Source organism: Lupinus angustifolius, chromosome LG17 (genome assembly GCF_001865875.1).
Source record: "Lupinus angustifolius cultivar Tanjil chromosome LG17, LupAngTanjil_v1.0, whole genome shotgun sequence".
NCBI lineage: Eukaryota > Viridiplantae > Streptophyta > Magnoliopsida > Fabales > Fabaceae > Lupinus > Lupinus angustifolius.
This window is the reverse complement of record NC_032025.1, coordinates 10,740,554-10,758,740: the sequence shown is the minus strand read 5'-3', so window position 1 is coordinate 10,758,740 and position 18,187 is coordinate 10,740,554. Positions and strand designations below refer to the sequence as shown.

The following is an 18,187-nucleotide window of genomic DNA, read 5'->3' as shown; positions in this document are numbered from 1 at the left end:
ATAATTCCCAACCCTTTTAATAGGGCACAACCATGTTCTAAACATGGCTAGGACACATTTATTGTGTCCTAAGATGTTTTCATTTAAGCATTTAATTTGTCTTTTACTTTTAAATTTTAGAATAAATGAAGCCCTTGAAAGGCAATAAATAAGGTCAAGTCATCTTGGACATTTCATGCAAAGCATTCACCAAAGCCAAACATGGAGGATTGCCGTCCAAACCTAGCAATCATGTGCCGTCCACAAAGTTGTGTCATCAAGTCAAGCATGACTTCAAAGAGAATTTTGTGTCGTCCACTTAATTGTGCCATCAAGTCAAGCATGACTTAATCTTCAAGGGGAACTGTCCACAAAGTCTTGCACAATTAATTGAGCCGTCCATTATCAAGACAAACTTGGACTCAAGTGTGCCGCCCATCATAAAAGCCTAACATAGAGAGTTGTTGTGCCATCCATCTTTAATTCATTCATGAACCATTCAAAGTATTTTTTTTTTCGTGCAAGGCAATTAAAATCACATTGAATCATGAAGGCCATTAATTCATGAAGACCACAACTCCAAGGGGGCCGAATTCCTCATCAAGAGTACAACGAAACCGAGACTTGTAATTAAGGCTTTTTCATGGAAATTCAAAATGTCATTTATGTGTAATTTGAAGTGCTTAGATTTTTTGGTTGGAACTAATTAACCAACCATGAGTTGGCCTATAATTGTAATACTTTCGGATTGAATGGAACTATGTTTGATTTTGAGTAAAAATTAAGGATTCTTCCTTTTTGTGTGAGAGTGTATCTTCTCCTAACTTCTTGGCTGAACCAAGATTAGAAATTCTTATCAAGAACCACGTTCTTGTGGCGAATATCACCCAGCTTATCAACATCATTGTTGTGGCGCCATTCACCCTTCAATCCTTACCATCTTCTTTTATCCTTTATTATTTTCTTGCTGCCAAAAATTCACCTTCAAAGACAACCCATAAAACTGTGGGTTAAGAACACCAAACAAGATAGATTGTTTTCAAAAAGGATCTCCTAAAGAGGTTCTCATCACTATCTCTGAACATGTATGGCAACACATCACCATGAACTTTATCGAAGGGTTGCCTATTTCTAATGGCAAGCAGGTCATTTTTGTAGTGGTGGATAGGTTGATTAAGGCTCATTTTATCCAGCTTACTCACCCTTACACAACTAGCATTGTAGCTCAAGCATTCATGGATAATGTGTTTAAATTACATGGATTTCCAGAATCAATAACCAGTGACAGGGACCCTGTGTTTATCAGCAAATTCTGGCAAGAACTTATGGCTTTTCAAGGAGTACAATTGCAGCTTTCTACATCCTACCACCCCCAAACAGATGGACAACCCGAGGTTGTCAACAAGTGTTTGGAAACATATCTTTGTTGTATGTGTGCAGATACTCCTCAGCAATGGGTATGTTGGTTGCCACTAGCTGAATGGTGGTATAATACTACATTTCACACTTCTATACAAGCAACTCCTTATGAAGTGGTGTATGGTCAACCCCCTCCCACATACTTGCCTTACTTGCTAGGAGAATCTAAGGTACAACTGGTAGATAGGAGCTTGGCTAAAAGAGAAGAAATGGTAAAGGTGCTTAAGTTTCATCTAAGAAGGGCCCAAGATAGAATAAAACAATTGGCGGATAAACATCCTAGTGATAGGCAATTTCAGGAAGGTGATTTAGTCTATATCAGTTGCATTCTTACAATCAAATTTCAATGGCAGCTAGGAGTAATGAGAAGCTTGCTTCTAAATACTTTGGTCCCTTTCCTATACTCAGCAGGGTTGGATCTGTGGCTTACAAAACAGATTCTAGAGCATACTAAAATCCACAATGTGTTTCATTTCTCTCCACTGAAAAAACATGTTGGGCAGGTTGTTACTTCTTCAATTATTCCTTCTGGTACAAGTACAGATAATCAAGACAAGGAACCCGAGCTCATACTTGATAGGATCACAGTAAAACGCAGGGGGCAACCAGTAACCAAGGTTTTGGTTAAATGGAAACATCAATTGATTGAAGATGCTTCATGGGAATTCTACTATGATCTATGCAAAAGATTTCTGAATTTTCATTCTTGAGGACAAGAATGTTCTTATGGGGTAGGAAATGATAAGGGTGATTCTGTAATTCTGTTTCAAAGTTAGTTAGGAAGTTAGACTATAAATAGAAACTTTTCAAATGGTAGTTAATAACATATTTTCCATTTTTAGAAAGTTACAAAACTTCTTCTCTCTTCAAACCAAAATTCTTGTAATTCTTGATTGATTCTAATAAGAAAGTTCGAATTCCTTTCTCAATTATAGGAATTCCTACGCTTATTCTATTGAATTCATCGTTTCTTGTGTGATTCCTTGAATTCTATAAAACAATCATAACAAAAAGTTGATATTTGAGATTGTTAGAATAATGAAATATTCTTTTACAATAGTGCTATACAAAATCCTTCTATATCATAAATTCATAATAAATTTACACATGTCACTTATTTTCTAATGAGTGTATTACATGTTTTTTAACACGTGTCACTTATAAACATCCTGTTTTTTTTCCAATATACTCCTTCTATATAAGTATGTCAGTCTAGGCAAATGGGTAAATGATTACCTTTGACTAATGACTAAATGTTATTTTTTGATTTATGACAACATAAAATAAGTTGAGTTCTACCTTTGATATCATGATTACCATTGATAATATATACAATGGGTATTTAAACCATGAGAGTAAATGTAATACTTACTTTCCAACACCAATCACATGTTATTATGTCAAATGGGATTTGTAAATTGATTTAATAAGAAGTCTTGGATATATAGTTATGACTTGAAGAGCCACAGATTGAATCCAGGTACGCAAACCCATGGCTGCATGAGGTTGCTGTACTCTCATGGAGAACATCATTCAATACAATTCACACGCCAGAACTGTTCCTCAACCATGAGATAGTGCTAACTGTTATGACACTTATCCTCTCCTCCATTTTCATAAATCTTGGGCATACTTTCAAAGACATCAATAGGTTCCTCAACTTTTACATTTCTGCAGTGTGCATTGCTTTCTTTCCAACAATGCAATTCCATCTTTTATCTTGGAAAGGTTCATCTTTATCAAGGAGACTTACCACAATGCCTACCACGCTTCTTCTTATGTCATTTCTTTCCTCATTGCTACCTCCCTTTATTTGCTGTTCAAGGTTTCACATTTGCTGTCATAACAAAACTACTGCTCTACTTGAAAAGCAGCCCTTTGAATTTCTGGCTAATACTTTTTGCATCACTTATTCCTACCAATTCATGTTATGTTTGTTAGTGCACTTGTTCTAAGTTACATCACAGATTATGCACTTCTTCCACAAGCAAACTCAGATATCTCTTTACTGGAGGTGGCTCCACCATCTTTCTGCAATCAAATACCCATTTGAGACATTACTCAAATGAATTCAAGAATGACCGTGGTTCCTGCTCAGGAAACATAACCAAACTGTTCCCTGGACCATTAGGACAGGTCGCCCCCAGCGATAGCCAAATACAGTTAGAAAATGTGCTACTCAGAATTGCCTTACTGGGAGAATATGTCTTGTCCACAATGAACAACCTGTGGTATGCCATCTTAATCCTGCTAGCTTGGGCTGATCTTTACAGGTTCTTCTTCTATTTGGTTTTGAGATTTTACTACAAGAATGAGAGAAAATGAATCCGTGTAATGCTGCCCTTTCTTTTCTATAGAATAACCTTTCAGTTTATATATGTCCTGGCCTGTTAAATAGCTGAAGATCATAACAATCAAGTTATTTCTTGTATTATTTCTATCCTATTTATCAGAACTCATATTTTAGCTTTTATGTTCTGAAAGTGCAAATGGCATGGCTTGCATTTCCCAGTCTACGCAAATACCATAAAATCAGCTTTTAGTTCATTGCTGATAAGAGGAACCGAAAAAAACATCAATAGTCAAAATGCTATTGCAGGAAAATTGATTGGATCCTCTAGTGTCATTTTTCCTCTTATGGGTCATGCGGAAGAGAGAAATAGATACATGCTATAACTGAAATTTAGTAGCTATAACTGAAATTTCACTAATCTCGATGTGACCTACTAATAGAATCTCTTTATGTCTACCTCTTCTACATAAGAGGACTCAAATCTGAGTTCTGAATGCACTGTCCTATCAATTACCATATTTTGTTTCCTCCTGTCAAATACAGAAAACCAACAAGACGTTAATCAAGTGGTGTAAGGCCCCGCTAGATCCTTAGGATAACTAAAAGGTCAAGGGTTTGATTCCTGAAAGTCACATTTGTTGGGAGCGGCAGTCACGCGCCCCAAAAGGGATTAGTTCTTTACCCATAGGATGAAGAGATACCCTCAGTAGTACCCTAAAAAAGTCAAATACGGAAATAAAGCTTCCAAAAGAGCATGGCATAACTTTAAAATGAATTAAAAAGAAGGAAAAGAAATCCAGCTAATCTGATCAACAACTTTCCAAATAAGTAACCATAATCTAGGTAATATACATTTCCATTTACCCAATACAGTCTTCTAAAACTTAAAAATCAGCTTGACAACTATAAACTAAATCCAAATCAAACTAACACTCATTAGTCTTTGGCTCTCTATGATAATTTGGGCATATAAACAGAATGAAGAGCAAATAAATATTATAGTACCAAGGTTCTTATCAGGCATATTGTTTAATCTTCCTTTCAAGTGCACCATTGTCTGCCCCAACCAAATTATCAACCTCTTTGCCGTTCTTTATGAAGAAAAATGAAGGAACACTGGTAATTTTCCAGCGTGCGGCAATATCTGATGCCTCGTCTATGTCAACTTTCAAAAAAACAACTTTTGGATACTTCTCAGCCAAACTTGTATAAAGAGGTGAGATGAACCGACAAGGGCCACACCATGCTGCAGTAAAGTATAAGATGGCCAAGCGAGATGTTTTTGATGCAGCACTCAACTTCTTTTCACATTCACCAGCAGAGTGAATACCAATGACTTGCCCTGTTAAATGCCACAAACACATTGGGTTATTTAATTTAAGTCACCCTTGTCTAAATTTAAATTCCTAGGTATGGCTACAGCCTAGAGGAGAGAGGTATATAGACCTCAAAAAATTCCTTTTTATTTCAACAAATAAAAATAAAAGGCAAAACAAACAAACAAAACAAAAATTGCATCAGTTATTTTATAGCTCAATTTGGAAATATCACCTCAATCAAATCACACGACCAAGCATAATTTACACCATATCAAAGTTAATGGCAAAGGAAAAACAAGCCAAAATGCCTAAACTTTCTCAGTGCCATTCTTTTCAACCATAAATATATTGCCAATACATGGCGACTGAAATGATTGGAGTAAGGTTTAATGTTATTTTTATTAAGAAACTGTGTATAAGGAAGTGCATCTTAGTTTGGATAAAATTGAGTGAATAAAAAAATTAGCAAATGTTCCATATATTTTAATAAAAAGGAGTCAACAAACATGAAAACAAAGTTAGAAGATAAAACATGTGCTTCTTACTGAACTTTTGGGTAAACCAAAATAAGCTTAAAAAGAGCTATTTTCATAAGCTTCTCTGATTAACGTGTTGCAATAAGGAAGTTGACAAGTTATTTTCATAAGCTTGTTTTCATAAATTGTTTCATAAGCCCAAATAAACTTCCTTTAAGCTGTTCCAAACATCCCCCATTAACATATATCTGAATATCCAAACCAGAAGATTTAGCACTAGTCATTATATTGAGAGAGAGAAAATTAAAATACGAGCCTACAACCAGCGTATGCTGGCAAACATGCCCAGTGTCCAATACAAGGATTTCAAGCAGGCCAATATACTTCATAAGAATTTGAGGCATACACATGGAGTGGTATCATGAAGGAGTAGGATCAGACAGAGGTATGGAGTACAATATGTATTTTTTGTATGACCGTATTAACCAAAAGATAAGCAAGCCAAGAAAAAATTCTGGGAATTTAAATAACATCAGACAGACAGAAACATAAGTCTTACCATCTTTCAAAGAAGACAATGCCTCTTGAACCTGCAGAAAGGTCAAAATAATTTTCAGTAATATCTCTCAGCATTGTTATAAAAATGCATAAAGAGGAAGCCAACCACTATAACTCACTACATATCCACTGAGTCCTTATACATTCTCTCATTAGAATAGGGAATAAGAATTAAGAAAGATATGGCCTTGACTAATCAAATTGGAAAAGTAAATCAAACTCCAATCCCCTAACTCTCTTGACCTTTGACAAGTTTGATTATTTGTGACTTTATGTATCACAAGCACAGATTCATAGGACATTAGGAATTGATTGATTATAGTCATTAGAAATTGTATCTGTGCATTAGCTTGAACAGTAGCTTAGAGAAAATAAATCCACTCTAAACATTGAATGATATTGGTAAAATGAAAAATCGACTATTGAAAGACTAGAACATGACTAGACCACCAAAATCAAATGAAAATGTCTAGAGCTGGCAAAACGAGCAGGCTCTAATAAGCCTGTTAAATGGGCAGGTGGGGCAGCAAAAATTAGGCCCGAATAAACCTGGGACATTTGGTCTGGCTTGACATAGCTCGAAAGTGAACATGGCAGGACCTGGCCTATTCAGGCCACAAAAGCCCAACCGGTTATGCCTAATAAAGGCTTGATACCAGGTTTAGAAAACCAGTTTTTGGCCTGAACAAATCCTGAGCTTTCTTGGCCGGTCAAGGTCATTGCTCGAGCCCGAAACGGGGTGGCTGTTAAGACAGCTCTGAATGCCATTTCGTGGAAGAAACAAACCCGGCCAAGACCCAAATAAGAAAAGCTGGACGCTTTCCCAGATTGCTATCAAAGATTCTCATGTCACACAGCAATGCATTACTATAAAAAAAATTGGTCAGGATGAAAAATATACACTAAATGATTCTTACTTGGGGTTCAGCTTGTTGCTCCTTCTTGGGTTCAGCTCCTTTCTGCTCCTTCTGCTTTCGTAAGCGTTCATATTTTCTCCTATGCTCTTCAATTTTGCGGGCATTAGGCTCAACCTGTTGAGTCAAAAGTTATAATCATACAGGAATAAAAAAAGGTATTCTGTTTAGAAGCTCCATCTGCAGAAAGCAGGTAAACTACCTTTTTTAGTGCCAAACCAATCTCTTCATCATAATCTATCTTTGAAGCTACATGAAGATCAATTGCTGCTTCTTCCCAGAGTCCCAACATAGCCCTTGCCATTCCTCGCGTTTTGAATCCTTTGGCTGAGTCCGGATTAATCTGAAACAAATAATACACCTTTAAGTACGCATACATGTCATACAGAAATTCTTCTACGCCATGTTTTCTTAGCAACAAGTTAGAAATAAATCAAATTTCAAGGGCAAGAGAATGATGAACCCAACCTTCAAGGCATAATCAGCATCACGGATTGCAGCATTTGGTTTCTTCAATTTCAAAAAAGCACTAGCTGAAAACAAGAAGTTGAGGTTTCCAAGGAATGGGCAGATTGTAGATGTTACAACAATAAAGCAGGAAAAAATGTATTTATAGGAATTTATCAAAAGGCATTATGTAAGAAATATATAGGGTACCTCTAGTAGCATATAGTATGGCTGAATGCGGATTCAACAAAATGGCTTCCGTTAGGTGGTCCAGTGCTTGGTCCAACTTACCTAGAAAAGCATAAAGTACTGAACTCTCAGTGTCCAAGAAACACAAATTGAGATATTTTGAAAAGAAAAACACACTAATAAGTAATGAAAGACATGCCTTCTGATATAGCATCTATTGCTCTTGATTTTGCCACTTGTGCAGCATCCCTCTCTTCTTCTGTTACTTCTGACGAAGGATTTGGATTTCCCATCTGCCATTAAATCATAAATTTATTACATGTGTACTAAATGACAATTACTCGATGCAACATACACCACAACTTACCGTTTGAGGAGGATCATTATCAGGTTCGACAACATCAGTGTTATCCAACTCTATGTCAGATTCCATAATATCATCTTCCTCTATGGTTGAAAAACCAGTAGGTGGCATTTTATCATCATAATGACCTGGTTCCTGCATATGGCTTTACTGTAAGTAGAAAGAACATAGCAAACTTGACATCACTAAAAATGCCGAAAACATTTATGGTTTGTCTAGGCTTCGGAAAAAGGCAATTCTTCATAAACATTCAAGGCAAAAGTGATTTATATAAAATCAAAAGCTACTTCGTGTTTCTCTACAAGTTTGAAAAGCAACTTCACTTCTCTCCACTATCTAGAAGAACAAAAAAAAAGTCCTCTCAAGAAGCTAGAAAATCCAGCTTCTCCTAAAACCGTTTGTTTTAAGAAGTGACTTTTTAAGAAGGCTTTACCTAACCACCACTCCTGTCCCAAGGGTAAGCCTCAGAAGTCCAGCTATACAGTCAAAGACCAAGAAATGATTTTTTTTTTAAGAAACCTAAAAGCATTTCATGAAATCAAAAAAGAGCTTTCATTTTGGAAAAAACTTCTTAGATCAAAAGAAAAAAAAACTTTGTTAAGTGGTGAGGGTTTTAAACTTTAAAGAGGGTTAAGATTTGATTTGACTAGCAGATTTTCCATTATTGTCTTCAATAAACTGTCTTTTTCTCTTCTTTTTTTTGTTGGTGAAAACAGCTTATTCTCTTTTTTTCATCTTATTTTTGCCAAACACTCCGGCTTAACTACAAAACAGCTTTTTTCCTAAAAAAATCCGCTTAAATCAACATAATCCAGCTATCCCAAGCACTCACTAATTAACTAACAATGTGTCCTCCATTATTGTGTTTATATATAACAAAACCCTAATATATGAATGATAATGACTAATGGGAACACAGAATGAGAGAGAAAAAAGAGAAATTGTTGAGATTGAAAAGGAATAGAAAGTTTCTTACAGGTTTGGGTTGATGTAGAGGTGGAACCTGAGCACCAAGACTAGAAAGAATAAAAGTAAAAGAGTGTTAGAGAGAAATGAATGGAATGAAATGAAGAAGAAGAAAAAAGAGAGAGAGAAGAGTAGCTACCTGAGAAGATAAGACTTGAAGAAAGAAAGAGTAGGGTTATGGAGAATTGAAGGATTGGATTTGCATTCCTCGATGAATTCTTTCAGTTCTCTTACTTTCCTTGCTTCCATTGATGTTATGATCTCTCTCTCTCTCTCGTGTCTTTGTTTATTGTGTCTTTTGTTTTTCGTTTTTATATGGCACTGTAACCTATGGTGGACCCACATGTTCTTTCCTGAATTTTCAACTCCAACATGCAAATTGGGTTGGATTGAAAATAAAAATAATGAAATGATAATTGGTGACAAAAATGGACCATGGGAAGGGTGTAGTATTTATAAATTAATGGTGTAAAAATTTATACGCAGTCGGTGTAATATTCACCTTTATTTTGATTAATTTTTTTGAAAAGTCAATTATAATTAAAATTGAATAGTTGATCATGTAGTGATAATGTAAAAACTCTTACACTAATGACATATTTTTCTATGATAAGAATAGAGTATAATTATCATCAAAATTCAATATTAACATAATTTATTATGGGGAGAAAAAGGTACACTAAAATGATTATTGTTGTGGTTGATTTAAACGTATATAAATAAAGGAAGAATGTCAATTATTATTAACAGGAATTTGTTCATTGATTGTATTTTCATTAAACCATGAAGATATACAAGAGTATCAGCATAATTTAAGACTGCGCATTAGATAAGATATTTCATATCCTAATATAGAAGATATACAAAAGATATGAAAGATATAAAAAATATTTACAAGAATATTAACATATTCTATCAAATATTAAAAATATTTACAAGAATATTAACATATTCTATCACACCCCACAGTCGAAGTGGGATGTTCTCTTATGTTGAGACTAGCCAAAAAATAATCAAAAAGTAAGAGCGGAAGCCCTTTAGTGACGATATCATCAATTTGATAGTGAGAGGCGAGGATGGCAAAAAAACTCGTACTCGTGGGTACCGGCACGTGCACGGGCACAGGTACGGGTCACAAATGGATACCAGTGAGTTTTATAAACAAGTTTTAAAAATACCAGTAGTACATACGGGCGGGTACAGGTAATATGATACTCATGCCCACAGGTACCCGTTAATTATATGATTAATATATTATATTTAATTAAAATAAAAATTTATTTATTCTAACATTCATTACACTATGTATATTTTTGTCAAATATTCAATCAAAAGATACAAAAATAATTAAGTTCCATCTCATTTGAAACATAATAGAAGTAAAAAATTAAAAATTCATTTATAATATAGGAAACCTATGGGTACCCAAAAATACCCGTGAATACCCGCACACGGGTACCCGTACAATTACGGACGGCTATAGGTAATGTTCTCCTATTTTGAAACGGGTAGCGGGTAGCTACTACCCGTGTTCGTCTGTGCCCGTTGTCATCTCTAGTGAGAGGGAACTTGCATGAATGAACCTATGGCCACAAGCAACTTTCTCTCGTACAAAATGGATATACATCTCAATATGTTTAGTGCGTTATTGTTGAACGTGGTTACTAGAGAGATATATCACACTCACATTGTCACAATATACCAATGTTGCCTTGGGGACCAAACAATAAAGTTCCAGAAGCAGATTACATATCCAGCGAGACTCAGAAATGACATTTGATATTCATTTATACTCTACTTCTACAGTGGTTCGAGACAAAGTGGGTTGTCATTTAGAGGACCATGAGATCAAGTTATCTCCGAGAAAAACACAATAACCTTAAGTGGAGCATCTAGTGTCAAGACAACCACCCCAATCAGCATTAATGTATGAAATGAAACCAGAGATTGATGATTTGTATAAATGTAAACCAAAGTTTAGAGTGTCTTGCACATAACGAAGAACATGTTTAAGAGCATTAATATGTTCAGTCTTTACATCATGTATGTGTAAACACACTTACTGTACAACATAATATATATCAGGTCTGGTAAAAGTAAGATATTATAATGCTCCTGCTAAACTGTGATAATGAGTTGGATCTTCATACGGAGTACCTAAGGAGACACTAAGTTTGCCTTTAGTGTCCACCGGTGTAGGAGTAAGTTTACAAGAGGTCATGATGACTTTGTCTATGATCTTCTCGGCATATTTTCGTTGACAAAGAAATAACCATATGCATGTCTAGTTACTACAATGCCCAAAAAATAGTTGAAAGGACCTAAATCTTTCATAGCAAATTCTGAAGCAAGAAGTGACATAATAGATTGACGAAGATCAATAAAATGAGTAGTAAGGATGATATCATCAATATATAAGAGAATTTATGTCATGCCATTGCCCTTGCGATAAATAAATAATGAATGGTCATATTTGCTATGGTGAAAACCAATGGTGGAGACAAATCAACAAACTGTTGATACCATGCTCGAGGTGCATGTTTCAAACCATATAGATTTGTTTTAAGAGACATACATAGTTGGGATGGACAGGATCCCTGAATCCCATAGGTTGATGCATGTAAACGGTCTCATATAGTTGACCATGCGGAAAAACATTATGGACATCCATCTGGTGAATGGGCCATGATTGAGATAGATCAATGCTAAGAACAATTCGAATTGTTGTTGTTTTCACCATAGGACTGAAAGTTTCATCACAATTTACTCTAACCTTTTGAGACCTGCCATCACCAATAAGATGGGCCTTATGCCGCTCAAAGGAACCACCAGATTTCTTTTTATGCCGAAAATTCCACATAGGCCAAATAACATTAACATCACAAGGTAGTGGTACTAAATCCTACGTCTTATTTTTAATAAGAGCATTATATTCGTCTTGCATTGCAGATTTCCAATTCGGATCGGACAAGGCCATTTTTGGGTTTGTAAGAATAGGAGAAGGTATAAGTTGGTTAACTGAAGCTGTTAGATTTAATGGACACTTTGGTTTTAAAATGCTATACATGCTTCTAGTTGCCATTGTTCTTATGAGTGCAAGGTGGGCCGGTTTTAATGTTGGTGTGGTGTTGGCAAGTTAGTTTGGTGGTGGGTAGAGACAAGTTGTAGTTCGGACGAGTTGGGCTTGGTTGGAGAATTAGAGGTGGTTCGGCCATTATTTTGGGTTGTATGTTAGTCTAAGGCTATGTGAATTGGGTTGAGCCTTTGTGTCGTTGGAGAGTGACTGGGCGAGGTTGAATTTTGTGGCTGCATGACTGTATTGTGTCATTGATGTATTGAAAATGGATTTAAGTCATTATTAAAAAAATTGTAGACAGTAGAAGGAGGTGTGTGTAACTTGGCAAAAAAAATTGGGACTCATCGAAAATAACATGCCTGGAAATGAATATTTTTTGGCTGGACAAATCATAACATTTATATCCTCTATGATTGGATGAGTATCCCAAAAGCACACATTGGGAAGAGTGTGGTTGTAATTTATTTATGTTAGTGAAAGGGAAGAGGGGGTATCATAAACAACCAACGACTTGCATATGTGTATAAGTAGGATTCCAACGATATAGAATTTGAGGTGTGGATGTGTGTTTGAGAGATTTGTTTTGGAGAATGTTCAAAAGATATGTTTTCATTTCCAATGCATGATGCCAAAATTATGAGGGCATTGAAGCATGGGTAGGGAGGGTGTCAATTATTTTGTTTATGGTTCGTATTTTTCGTTCAACTTTACCATTTTGCGAAAAGGTGTGTAGGCATGAAAACTGGAAAATAAGACCATTTTTGTTTTAATTTTTTTTGAAAGGTTCATTGTCGAATTCTTTCCCATTGTCACATTGAAAACATTTAATGGTCATTTCAAATTGTGTCTTAATTAGAGCACTAAAAGATGAAAAAATTGAGTATACTTGAGATTTTTTGCTAATGAGAAAAGTCCACAAGAAGTTATGTGGTCATCCAAAAAGAAAATATAATATTTATATCATGCACTGCTTAAAGTAAGAGAGATCCATAAATCACTAGCATAATATCAAATGGCATCAATGTATTAGAAGATGAAACATAAAATGGCAATTTGATATGTTTCCAAAAAATACAAGACTAACAAACATTAGAAAATGATAAATTTTGACAACAAACAAATTTATTCTTGCTAAGGGAGCTTAGAACATATGGTCATGGATGTCTCAATCTATTATGCCATAAACTAGGAGTATTACCTGAAAAAGTCGATGGATAGGTGGCTATGATTATTGATGATAGCATATAGATCTCTGATGCTATAACATCTCATTATTGCCATTCTCGTCTAAAGGTCTTCATAGAGAACCCAAAAGGATCAAATTCAACATAAACCTTATTGTTAGTTGTAAGACGATCCAAATAAATCAAATTTTTGATAAGTTTGTTGGCATGTAGGACATTTTTTAAATTTAATGGTGGATGTGGTGGGGAAAAGGATAATTGTCCATAATTGTGAATTGGAATTTTTTGTCCACTACAAATAATTACATTCTTATTTGAACTTCTCATTTCAAAAATAAAACAAGAGATTACCTTGAGATGTTGTCATATGAGAGGTTACTCCAATATCCATAACCAATTTCCGTTAGGAACATTGAGTGACATTGTACGCATAATTGCCTCAATATCTGTAGGTGCATCACGAGTGATGGCAACATATACTTGTGGACGTTGGCCTAAAATCCCTTGTTGTATTGTTGAGCCATTGGGATGAGCCCATTATGCAGAGGGATACGGGCAGGGCGGGGTAGCCCAAGGTTGTTGCATCCACCCCCAACGAGGAATAAGATATTGTTAGTGGTGTTGTTGCTACTACCAAGTAGGTCATGAATTACTGTTTCTGATGTTGCTAGTTGTTGCTATATCCACCACTGCGACCACATTTCCCATTGCAGCATCCACCGTCGACACTATAATGGCGGTTCCTACTGTTCATGGTAGTGTTATTTCAATTTCCACCCTTTTCCCACCTCTGTTGTATGAGGAATTTCCAGAATAATGGAGGATTTCATCAAAATCCTTAAATGTTGCAGTAACCATGGCCATATTCGATCATGTTGTTGTCATCTTAATCAAACTCGCCTCTTCTAGTGTAATTATAGAGCGATCTTGATAGAAGGGAGGAATAGGGTTGCTTTGTTGGATTAATATGGCGACATCTTTATAGGCATTAGTGAGGCCACACACCATTATAAGAACAAGACAATGATTGGAAACAGGTGCACCTACATCTTTCAATTGATCTAAAAGTATCTTGAGTCATTGACAATATGTCAAAGCATTTGGTAAATCTTCCATTCAAGTAGTGGAGAATTCTTGCTCGAGTGTGGCTGCACGTGAGTGTTGGTTATCTTGAAAGATGTCTTGTAACCGATCCCACGCCTCCATGGCAGTAGAGCGAGGTTCAAGAATGGTGGTCAGAAGGTCATCGAAATAGTGGAACAAATCTAGTGGAGAACCGTGGCATTCAAGATGGACCACAATTCTACTTCTTCATCGATTTCAGGCAGTTTAATTTCCTTGTCGTTTTTCAATGGAATGATGTGGTGAATGACCTTGTGAGATCATGCATGAATTTTGAAAAGTTCAACCCACATTCCATATTGAACATTTTCCAGTTCAAGAACGACAGAGATATGGTTCTAGATGTTGGATACGACAAGAGCCAGGTGGAATGAATTTTTTGAACAAGATATGATTGTTGAGAAGCAAAGGGAAGTCAGGAAGGAAAAAGACAATTAGTTTTAGGAGAAGAAGATAGGAAAGTTTATTGGATCTCTTAATACCATGAAAGGAATTTGGCCTTGATTGTATTTCCATTTAAATCATGAATATATACAAGAGTATCAACATAATTTAAGGCTACACATTAGGTTAGATATTTCCTATTCTAATATAAAGTATATGCAAAAATATGGAAGATATGGAAAATATTTACAAAAATATTAACAAATTATAGCATATATGAAGAATATGAAAAATATTTAAAAGAGTATTAACATACTCTATCAAATATAGTAGAACATATTGATGTTTATTTATTTATATAATTATTGCATGTAATATGAAATTTTGAGGTTGAAAAAATGAATATTAATGAGAAGGTGTCATGACAAAGGAATATAACTAATTGGAATTCTGAATTTTCGACAAATCTATAGCAGAATAATTATATAACATGTTAAAAATGAAACTACTTTGAACTCTTATAGAAGTTTAGGATAGTAAAAATGAACCTTGAATAAAATAAAACTAATTAAAACAATGTTATATCAATCCAAATATTATATAATATGTTAGATCATTGTTGAATCACATTTCTTACTTCTTGTTGTTGTAGTTTTCAAAGTCTTCTTCATCTTTATTCTTCGCTTGTGGAAATGAGGATACTTACATCTATCATACTTAATCTCTAGTGAGAGCTTGTTTTAGATTAAAATTTGTAGTTTTTGCTTTTTTTTTTAAATAAGCTTAAAGTTGTAGCATAAGTATATATGACAACATATCTAGATTATAAACTCAGCTTATTTTTGTGGGAAAAGAAACAAAAAATGGAAGCTTCTCCATTATGAGTTGTTTATTTCAAAGTTGGCTTATTTTTTCTATTGAAATGTCAATTCTCATTATACCCTTAATTTCAAGGTTATCTACCTTCTCATTTAATACTTCCACCAAACTCCATATTATAAATATGTATCATGTTACTTTTAAATATTAATAATAATTTTTCTACTTCTCATTTAACCCATCATAAAACTTAGACAATTTATTATTTATTTTGTGAATAATGTCATTCAAGTTTAGAAATTTCTATTTATTTGTGTGTCATATTATTACTTAATACTAATATTATTTTTTATATTGTATTTTATTTTAATATATTTTTGTAGTCTTTGTTATGTAATATTAAAAATAAAAACAATGATAGTGAAAATATATCTATATCTATACTATATATATCTATATCTATATCTATACTATATATAAAGTCAAAACTTGAAATAACTTCCCTTATGGTGTAATTTTTATTTCCTATATTGCCCTAATATTATTTAATTTTTACAAAAAAACTATATGATCTTAAGCAACTACCACCAATACATTAATTAACCACATATCACACCTTAAATTAAACATTATCATAATCACACAAAAAATATAATATAAAGTACATCGAACACAAAAAATACATTCTAATTCAAAAAAAATGAAATATATAAAAATTGAATATGTAGTATCACACAATATTCGTCGGCAGGCACGAAGTGCCTGTACACACTAGTATATATAATAGTAAATATTAAAAAAAATGTATATTTAAAAAATAGTATAAAAAATAACCATAACATAAATAAATAACCTCATACCATTTTCTATAATTTATTATAAAAACAATATTTTAACCTTACTCAAATAAAACAGATTAGTTTATATTCAATTTGAAGTTAAGGTACACAAACATAAACAAGCTATAATCCTAATAGATTATAATCTCACAATTTATAAATTAAAACTAATAACATAATTGTTACCAAAGGAACACTAAATAGGAACCTGTTCTTTACTAGAACACAAAGATACGGACAATGGTTGATCAGCTGCTAAGGAAGGAGAAGAGGATAGTCGTCAAAGTAGCAGGATGAGTAGGATAGCTGGACCCGCCGGTGGAGGTACCTGAAAAGGTTCTCCGACGATCAAGTCAGTGTATGAACTAAGTAAAATGGGGATATGAGAGTTGTTCTTTACTAGAACACAAAGATACGGACAATGGTTGATCAACTGCTGAGGAAGGAGAAGAGGATAGTCGTCAAAGTAGTAGGATGAGGTAGGATAGCTGGACCCGCCGGTGGAGGTATCTGAAAAGGTTCTCCGACGATCAAGTCAGTGTATGAACTAAGTAAAATGGGGATATGAGAGTAGTGAAGATAGATAGCAGTAGAGCGAATAATATCAAAGAGTAAAGAGGTTAAGATACTTCCTGTTGGTAAAGATCCCTATTTATAGAAGGGAGAGTTGACATTGGGTTCTTGGTTGGTAGTGCGACGCGTGGCCGACCAAAGGTGTTGTCGGGAGTTGCTTTTCCCGTGTCAGGCGGTCTGCCAGGACCGTACACTGTGCCACTCTTGTCTTTTAGCCTGTGGTTGGTTTGGTAGCCGTTCTGCAGCATGTCTGCTGTGCTGGCAGGTGGGTTGGTGAGGTACTGAAGGCATGTTGTCTCTTAGGTCAACTCTGGTGGTCCCAACACGCGGGGCCCACCTCGGCGACCAAGCATAAGACTCTTCGGTTCGTCGGGTAGGAACAGAACCTCTTGTAGTGAGATGTACTTTTATATCTTAAATCTATAGCCTTTGTTTGAAAGGGTAGAATTAGAGAAGAGAGAAAAGAGGAAGAGAGAAGTTGAAGAGAAATGATAAATTTCTCTCATTTGATTTAGAGGGGGAAAGAAGGAAGACAGAAGGGAGAGAGGAAAAAAGTAGGAGGACCCATCAAATTTCTTTCTCTCTACTGATGAGGAGAAAGTGAGAAGAGAAAGAGAAACTTTATCCGAATAAGGATATGTTATCACAAATTGTGTCCTAAACCATATCAGCTGAAAATGTTAATTAAAATTATAATAAAATTTATAATTTAAAATTATAACATTTATTTTTAATTAATAATAAAACAACATTTTTCAATCTCTTTTCTTTATTTTAGAGGCGTTTTTTGTAATTTAAACCACAACATCATCATTTTCTTCTCATTTTCTATCAAGTCAAACAAAAACAAAAGAGAAGGAGAAGAAAATATTTATTTTTATTCATTTTCTCTTATATTAAACATTACAAAAATTCATTTTATTTCTCTTTCTCTCTTCTTATATTTTCTTGTAAACCAAATAAAGCCTTAGTCTATGCCAAGTTACTCTTTGAAACAAGAAAACAACACAAAATCTGATGAAGGGCTTGAGTTTATGCTATTATAGGTACATATTTGGGATAGGTTGCACGAATAGTCGCATTTGGTTATGCCGTTTATATATATATATATATATATATATATATATAATAAATAAACCAATCAAATTTAATAAACATTCTGTCTTCAAAGCTAATGTTCAACATAGTCATTACCATAATGGAAGCTATGCTGATATATATTTTATATAACTATACAACTGTGACTTATGAGTTTGACAAGATTTT

The 18,187-nt window shown here is 34.5% G+C and overlaps 1 protein-coding gene and 1 pseudogene across 3 annotated transcripts; one reads left to right on the top strand and one right to left on the bottom strand.

The window, feature by feature from the left end:
• LOC109330864 lies at positions 2,853-3,798 on the top strand (annotated as a pseudogene).
• LOC109331215 (TPR repeat-containing thioredoxin TDX) lies at positions 4,443-17,976 on the bottom strand. 3 transcript variants are annotated; one of them, XM_019565587.1, is made up of 11 exons: positions 9,064-9,221; positions 8,935-8,974; positions 7,962-8,093; positions 7,794-7,887; positions 7,616-7,696; positions 7,427-7,491; positions 7,161-7,301; positions 6,962-7,075; positions 6,046-6,076; positions 4,702-5,033; positions 4,443-4,577 (listed from the first exon to the last, which is right to left on the bottom strand). In XM_019565587.1, the coding sequence occupies exons 1-10, from the start codon at positions 9,171-9,173 to the stop codon at positions 4,708-4,710; spliced, it is 1,134 nt and encodes a 377-aa protein (XP_019421132.1). In that variant the 5' UTR covers positions 9,174-9,221; the 3' UTR covers positions 4,443-4,577; positions 4,702-4,707. The 3 variants fall into 3 exon arrangements, with proteins under 3 accessions (XP_019421132.1, XP_019421130.1, XP_019421133.1); XM_019565585.1 differs by having other exon boundaries at positions 4,474-5,033; positions 9,064-9,220; XM_019565588.1 differs by lacking the exons at positions 8,935-8,974; positions 9,064-9,221 and adding an exon at positions 17,972-17,976 and having other exon boundaries at positions 4,474-5,033.